Source organism: Etheostoma cragini, chromosome 4 (assembly GCF_013103735.1).
Source record: "Etheostoma cragini isolate CJK2018 chromosome 4, CSU_Ecrag_1.0, whole genome shotgun sequence".
NCBI lineage: Eukaryota > Metazoa > Chordata > Actinopteri > Perciformes > Percidae > Etheostoma > Etheostoma cragini.
In genome coordinates this window covers 21,922,705-21,931,108 of record NC_048410.1, presented here as the reverse complement: position 1 = coordinate 21,931,108, position 8,404 = coordinate 21,922,705, and the positions used below count along the sequence as shown (strand labels likewise).

The 8,404-nt window shown below is 39.5% G+C and overlaps 1 protein-coding gene across 2 annotated transcripts; it reads left to right on the top strand.

Annotated features, from left to right (window-relative positions):
* The first annotated feature begins 1,486 nt into the window (after positions 1–1,486).
* Positions 1,487–5,496, top strand: LOC117944049 (troponin I, slow skeletal muscle-like). 2 transcript variants are annotated; one of them, XM_034870572.1, is made up of 8 exons: positions 1,487–1,538; positions 1,722–1,728; positions 1,851–1,892; positions 1,986–2,117; positions 2,246–2,335; positions 4,484–4,660; positions 5,049–5,155; positions 5,323–5,496. In XM_034870572.1, exons 1-7 carry the CDS (start codon positions 1,525–1,527, stop codon positions 5,151–5,153), a joined length of 567 nt encoding a protein of 188 aa, XP_034726463.1. In that variant the 5' UTR covers positions 1,487–1,524; the 3' UTR covers positions 5,154–5,155; positions 5,323–5,496. The 2 variants fall into 2 exon arrangements, with proteins under 2 accessions (XP_034726463.1, XP_034726462.1); XM_034870571.1 differs by having other exon boundaries at positions 5,049–5,163; positions 5,331–5,496.
* Positions 5,497–8,404: the final 2,908 nt, after the last annotated feature.

Here is an 8,404-nt window from a genome sequence, read left to right as displayed (position 1 = left end):
CCCCCCCCCCCCCCCCCCCCGTCTCATGCTGTGTGGATTCGGGTGTTTCTATTTAAGTCTCCTTGTGATCGAGAGGCAGGACAAAAAAGGGAGCGGGAGATAAATATTCTGGTGTGTTCTTCTCTCCATCACTTTGTGTCTGTCTGCATCCACAGCACCAAAACAGAAGGTAAGGCCATGAATCTCTGCTACATACATATATTTAATCAAAGTATTAGTTAAACCCCAACCCCCAGGTACAGGTTGTAGGGGTTTGATCTGAGAATAGAGTTTTACTTTAGATTCCATCAATTAGATTAGACGTTTCATAAAATATTGCTATTCGGAATAAAAGTATGTAACATAATAAAAAGCTTGAAGAATTTTGTATACAGAATGTTATTAAAAAGCAATAAATGATCCTAATTTCCCAGAGCCCTTGTTGACGACATGAAATGGCTTTTGTCTGACCAACAGTCCAAAGCCAAAAGATATTCAGTTCGGTATCATAAAAAGTAATAAAACCAGCAAATATTGACATCTGAGAGGCTGGAACCAGCAATTCTTCTTTTGCCATTTTCTCTTTAAAACTTCTGAATTGTTGATTAACAATTAATTCTTTCAGTGTCAATTACATTAAAAAGGTTTAAATGGAAGTCACATTGCTACAACATTGACTATGCCTAAATCACTGTAATTGAATTTATAAATCACAAAGACCACAAACTATTTAACTGTAGAGTAGAATAATAGGATATATTGATAGTAGCCCTGTAATGGAAGTACATGTAGTTTTATTTTGCAGTATTAATATAATAAAATAGACCAACTAATTAATCAAGATAATATTATAATGACAATAAGTGCCTTTTTTTTGTTTTTAAACGGTTGACACATTTTATATCGTCCCATGGTAGACATCCCCCAAAGCTATAGTAAACTTGTTATCCTTTTTATAACATTGTTGGGCCTTGGACATTCTTTAAAAACAGAAATTGGGTCAGTGCTGTTCTGAGAATTAGAGACCCTGTCTGTATCTTTATCCAGGAAAGTGGGGGTGAAAGCAGGAAATGTTATCTAACTGGAATAGCTGCCATGTTGTGGCATTCTTCCCCCCCGTCTGTCATCACTTTGCTTCCTGGCACATATCAGCACTGGGAAGTGACTGGATGATTTAGTCCAACAGGCCTTTCTACGAGTAAGAAATAACAATGCACGATTTAAAAAAAATAAAAAAAAAATAAAAAAAACTGATCATGTGAAAAGACCTTTAGTAATCCAATATATAGTCCTAATCCTTGTTAAAGAATAATGAAAGCAATGGGTTTAACAATTACAGTTTAAAGAGGAGTGTATCTTTATATGTATATTTCCATTCCTGTAACACTATACGGTCTTCTGTGTGGAGGAATGTATGTGTTTAGTGGAGCTAAAAGGGAAACCAGAGTTAAGACCCATTGGGGCACCCATCCCAGGTGGTCCCCACTGTTGAGCACTTCAGAGAATAACAGTTTTATTTTTATCTTCCAGGGAGAAATAGCCAAGATGTCTGAGAAAGCGTAAGTGTATTGTCTTTCTGTTATTGTTTTCACTCCCAAATCAGAGTATCAGTTTAATTTAGCAAATTGGATTTATCGGTAGAAAGAAAATATGAAGACCAATATAACTATACGACACAATTGATTTGCTATCTGCAATTGAATGCTATATTTCTGTGTCCTCTCTGTATTTTCTACTTACAGAACAGAGGTAAGATTTCAAGACGCTACTCCCTAATAAATCTAATACTTTTAACAGGCACACATTAAGTTGTTGTGCTGCTGCGCTTTTCAAATGTTACACTAAATAAAAAAGTGTATATATTTTTGCAGAGGAAATCTAAAATCTCCGCTTCTCGCAAGCTCATGTTGAAGGTGAGTCCCTAGTCCAATTTGCATCTTTACAGTAAATCAAGACAGGTCAATTTACTGTGTGTGTGTGTGTGTGTGTGTGTGTGTGTGTGTTAGAGCTTGATGGTCGCCAAGGCCAAGGAGGAGCTGGAGCACGAGATGGAAGAAAAAGAGGAACAAAAGGCAAAGTACCTGGAAGAAAAGTCCCCTCCTATACAGACCAGTGGCAAATCGTTAGCAGAGCTACAGGTAGAATATCACATTTACCACAGAGTTGGCCATATTTACAACCTACAACTGAGATAATGCTGCTAAATGTTATTTCACTCAGGAGGTGGTCATAATAACACCCACTTCCTCTTGTTTTTTTTTTTAAGACATTATGCAAAGAGCTTCATGCCAAAATAGACGTGGTGGACGAAGAGCGGTATGATATTGAAGCCAAAGTCTTGCACAACACCAGAGAGGTAACTGAACGCTGGTTGAGAAAGACCATGAACAGCTTTAATAATTTACACATCAACAGCAAAAAATAAAGAATCATCTTTCAAAGCATCACACTTATACAGTCCAAACACCCAAAAAGTGTAGCTTTAAAGTGGACATATTGTGCTTTTATGGATTTTCTGTCAGATTTTCAGGTTAAACGTGGCCAAAACCTCAAGTAATGAGATAAATGTAATCAGAGAAATCCCAGTGAGCTAAAACATTCAGATTTCCAACAGTTTGTTCTACTCGTGCCTAGCTAAGTATTACGCAACTCTGAGCCGGCCTTCTATGGTTGGTCATCTGTTCCAGGTAGGCAGGACTGGAGTGTTTCTTTAAGCTACAGTAGTGTTAACATTGTCACATGTAGCTACATGCTAACAGCAGTAAAAAATATCATCTTGGCTGACAATTTGTTAAAAAATAAAAATGTTCAATTGGGTAGTGTTCGATTCAGAAGTCTCTTTCTGCAATTTTTAACGGTATAAAGTGCTGCTTTGTTCCATTACAGTCTAACGTTAGCCTGGTGCTAGCCAAATATTAAGTAGCTGCATGCTAAAGCGAGATAGCTGTAATCTTGGCAACCAATGCTTGTCATTTGACCCCAATTTTGGGGTCAAATTACTGCTGGGACACTTCCGGTTGTGCGTTTTTTGTTTTAGATGCCTTTTTTTATGATTTTTCACGGTGCAAAGTCCTGCTATATACTCTGTTGCAGTAGCTCCAGCTCAAACTAGTGAAACAACAACAACAACAAAGAGCCTTTTCTCACTCCAAACGTGTAAAATACAGACGATCGGTGATTGCGGGCGAGTGCAAAACGAATGGAAGTCTGTGGAGCTAGACGGCTCGATTTTTTACAGGTTGAGTCGTTGTTGCCCATAACTCGCTAACATTCTGCTAATGCAGGCTGATTGGTCAGTGAAGGACTGATTATCACCAGAGATCCCGCTTGATGGCATCCAAAGCGTGTGCACGTATGTGTGAATATTTCAGCGTACATCAGCAAACCAAAACTCATTCTACTACGTGTATTGACAAGGAGAGCCTAACCTGTCAGCTGTGTTGTTGATGCCTCAAAAAAGGAAGTGATTCAGAGCTTGCCGTGGCGTATATTGACGTCAGTAACGTTTTAAAAAGGCTTTTTAGAACAAAACAAAAAAGACACTTAAAAAAAAAAGAAAAACAGCAGTGTGTATTTTATTTGCCTCCCCTTTCAAATGAAACATCCAAATTACTAGACAAAAACAATATCCTGAGAAAAGTGGATTTTGAGGGGTATTTTGTGGCTCCATAGACCTCCATTAATTCTGCACTCGCCCGTGAGCGCTCTCATATGGAACCAGAGTGAAATTACAACCAGTGGCTGGATTGGCTCGGTGGGTAGAGCAGGCACACATTTACATTAGGAGGTTTATGCCTCAACGCAGAGGTCCGGGGTTAAAATCTGACATGTGACAATTTCCTGCATGTCTTTCCCCTCTTTCTCCCCTCTTTCAACAAGCTGTCCTTTCAAATAAAAAGGTGGAAATGCCCAAAAGAATAATCTTTAAAAAATGGAACTGCAACTGGTTCAAGAGACGGAAATTTCCCGGGAGTGAAAATTCTCCCCTTATTAGACATTCTCTGATGGAGTGCTGATTCCATAACACATTCTGGCCAATCAGAGCAGACTTGGCTTTGTTGGGAGGGAGGGGGGCTTAAAGAGAAAGGCAATCCTACACACAGAGAAACACACAAAGCTTATATTCATTAACAATGCATTTTAACAAGCCGTCAGGACTTCTGTGTTGTTGTAATGTCACAACTACTGCTACATATATAAATAGGTAGAAAGTGCTGGGGAACAGTCATTCCCCGGCTGCAATGACGGTGCAGAGAGTCCAAGAGCCCTAAAACGTAGCGTTACAGACGGAGGGTGAATATTCAGAGACACTCTGAGAAGAATGCATTCCTGAACACTAAAGCATGGAAACATGCTCTAGTTGAAACACAACATACAAGTGTGAACCAATCATTTGAATCAATATGGGACATTTAAATCCACAGATTCTACAATGGGACAGTAGAATAGGTGTCCCTGTCTGTGGCAAATGACCTAGAATAACATTCGCTCTACTTCTCCACAGATCAAAGACCTAAACATCAAGGTACTGGACCTGCGAGGGAAGTTTAAGAGACCCAGCCTGAGAAGGGTGAGGGTCTCTGCTGATGCCATCCTGCGCTCCCTACTGGGCTCCAAACACAATGTCTCTATGGACCTCCGAGCTAATCTTAAATCAGTCAAGAAGGAGGACACAGAAAAGGTGGGTTTTAGGAAAACTACAGAAAAGATACAATGATTATTTTCCCAAAAATGCAATGACACAATCCTGTTATTCTCACATGGCACACAAGGTGCAGCTTTGGCAGAGATGTTTGCCATGGCGATAATTTATTTGCACTTTAACACATTTACTGGTGTCCATATCCAGGGGGACTGTGATCCAGGGGGAGTGTGACACTGATTACAAAATTAAAACCACTGGTGCAAGGCTCAAGATGTCAGATTACGTTGAACAAGGATTCCTATTTCCTAAAAGTGCTTGTTTCATGGAGAGGCTCTGGCTGGATTTCAAACTGTGCCAAACACCTTTAGTGCAACACCACACTGGGAAAGTCATTACAAAATTCTCTGTGCTACTCTCTATGCAGGAGAAAACGGTGGAGGTGAGTGACTGGAGGAAGAATGTGGAAGCTATGTCGGGCATGGAGGGCCGCAAGAAGATGTTTGATGCAGCAAAAGGCCAAAACCAGTAAAGAAACAGCTACAGCGGGGTGCCCATTTTTCGGGTCCGTGTTCGAATCCTCCTTGCGGCCCTTTGATGCATGTCGATCCCCCTTCTCCCCTTTCATGTCTTCAGCTGTCCTGTCAATTACAGGCCTAAAATGCTCCAAAAAAATATCTTTGACATCAATCAATAATCGAAAACAGCTGGCTTTCAGCTTGCTTTAACTATCATTGTGAACCAAAGAGTGCAGAATGTGACATAAACTCAGAAGAAGCACTTCACAGGGTCAAAGAGAATATGTTGCTATTTTATATTTAACACATTTTCACGGTTTTATCATCACTGAAATAAACATGGAATATCTCTCTCGCTTTGTGTGTTCTGTGAATATCGAAAGAAGCAAAGCTTTGCATTCAAACAACCATCAAGCACACACACACACACACACACACACACACACACACACACACACACACACACACACACACACACACACACACACACACACACACACACACACACACACACACAATTCCAAGCCAGACAACTCAAACCTCAAAATAATCCGTGAATAACATGCATATTGAAGAAGACCCAGTTTTCGAAATAAAAAGACAAAAGCAACAACTAAGAAACTAAAAACCTAACTATACAGCGAAGAAAGTCAACATGCACGTACCAAAGCAAGCCAACAACCAATACAAAAATGTATTCACAATTTCTAACCGACTAAGAAATTAGAAGCTGAGAAATTAGCAGCAAAAGATAGTAGTCGTAGAAGTAGACCTACAGGAGACCTAAGCAAAGTATGCTAGCTAGCACAAGCAGTAGGCTAACGTTAATGATACATACCTGCCGTAGCCTGGTGAAGGGAAGCTCTGATACCTGGCCATCTCGGCGTTGAATAAATCCCTTAGAAAGAATCTGTCCGTAACCAATGACAACAAGAAGGGAAACTTATAACTCCAGCTTGAAGCTCACTGTGTGACAGGGGCTCATTTCCCAGTAATTACCTCTACAAATCTGTCCTGGAACAACATGACTGGACTGTTAGCTTCGTCATGAAATGCTTAATGACAGCGCAGCATGCAGCTAAGCAGTGGGCAGGGCATGAACAGTTTTTAAATGGCCCGCCATCTCATTATGAGCAGGGTGCATTTAAATACTTTTTTTTAAAAGATTTTTTTGGGGGGTTATTTACTTGTATAGGACAGCTGAAGACACGAAGGGGAGAGAGAGATGGGGAACGACATGCAGCAAAGCCGCAGGTTGGATTCGAACCCTGACCCGCTGCGTCGAGGAGTAACTCTCCATACATGGGCACCCGCTCTACCAACTGGGCAATCTGGGCGCCCGTGAGCAGGATGCGTTTGATATATGCTGCAACAAGTAAAGTAGGTCATGTGTGTGAGAACAGCAGGGCAACTGGTTGTCCAAAAATGGTTAGTCCCTAAAGAATGTGAAGCTCTTATGTACTACCCATAGATTGTAAATATTAATATACAGTCTATGGTACCACTGCAAATAAATTGATTATAATATTTACAAAATGAAAAACCACTAAAACTGCAGTTGAAAAAGTAAATTAATGAGAAATATCCATATTGTTGGAATGTTTTTTTAATGACAAATTTTGGGTGTCGTGCCAACTTTTAACTAGGATGAGGGTTGGGAGTAATGTTAATTAATTATTATCAAAATAAATCTTTCAATTAGGCTAAAACAAAGACGATCTCAAATGATATAATCTTTACAAGATGAACCAAAAATTATATTTGGTGTCAATAAGAGGGCTTAATCTTTCGATTATTATCTAAATTAATTGACAAATCAACTTTTAAACTAACTAACTAGACTAACTGAGTTATAGTCTTCAAAGGACTCATCCTCAACAGTCCAAAACACAAAAATATGCAATGATTTAAGAAAAAAACTAATTTGAGTTTGGTAATTGTCCTTGAAAAATGTCTTAATTAAATAAAAATCAAAAATTAGGCTACTCAATTATCAAAATAGTTGACAATTACTTTGTTTTGTGCATGCTGATGTTTTCATTTCCGCCACCAAGTGTCAGTATCAGCTCACAGTCAGTATAATGAGACAATGACAGATTTTCCAACCAGCATGTTTCAGCAAATACTGAACTTTAAGCAACTAAAAACATGGATGAAATAATTTATTTTGCGGCCAACTAATTGTACTGCTTATTTAAAAGAGTATATTAACAACATATCTCAAAGACAGCGAGTCTTGTTTGAGCTGAAGAGCCTTGTCAGGACTGGTGCCATGCCAGGATTAACAGGTATTAGGCCTACAATGCTTTCTGCTGTTTGTATTATAGTGGTTGACTCAGGCACCAGACAGGTGGGGCTGGCAATACAATCACAGTCAAGAGGAAAAGTTCTTTCAGTCAACGGAAAGCAGTTGAGCTCGATACTGTAATTGGCTGACACTTTTTGATGTTGTTGCTCAACAATTTACAGATATTAGTAAAGTAACCCAAACTCTAGACATTCAAATTTAAACTTTACTTAAGTTATGAAAAGGACAATATCTGCATTACCTATCGTTGTTGTTGGCCTCTTCGGTCCTTCTCACACACATTGCAATCATGTTAAAACACAGAGAATACATGCCAGTTCACTGTTTGTGTTCAAACACCTTCTATTTTCTCTTCTATGACCTTTGCAAAGGGAGTTCTCAGATGGGGGCAGTGTATTCTAATGAGCCTGCATGTGACATGAGAAGGGGAGCCAAATCTGAATGACTTGTTGAATCCCATGTTTCATGATCTAGGAAACCCACAAATAACTGACTGGGATTTTCTTATGTTACAGTTTGTGGCTTATTAGGCGCTCCAGATACCCGGATGTACAAGTGGACATGCTGGCACAAAAAAATGTGCATAGGCTTCAATTATGTAAAAACACTAATAACATGCTGTTTCAAGTTCCTGTTCATGTTCATGTTCAAATACTCTGAAATACTTGTTTTTCACTTGCATTAAGCTTCTGAAGACTTGACTGATGTGACTTGACTAGTATTCTCCACCACCAAGGACTTGCTCTGACATAATTTGAGACTTGAAAACAGAGTCAAACTATCTGAAAACAAAGACAGAGTTGAGCTGGAGGGGGAACTCCATTCAACCATAGTTACATTTTGGCACCAGCACAGGAGAGACACTTGATGAGTCATAATCCCCACTGTGGTGGTCAGATACTGGGAGTATCTAAAGCCTTGGCACGGGCTTCGAGGGTGTTGTTTTTAGCTCGTTGT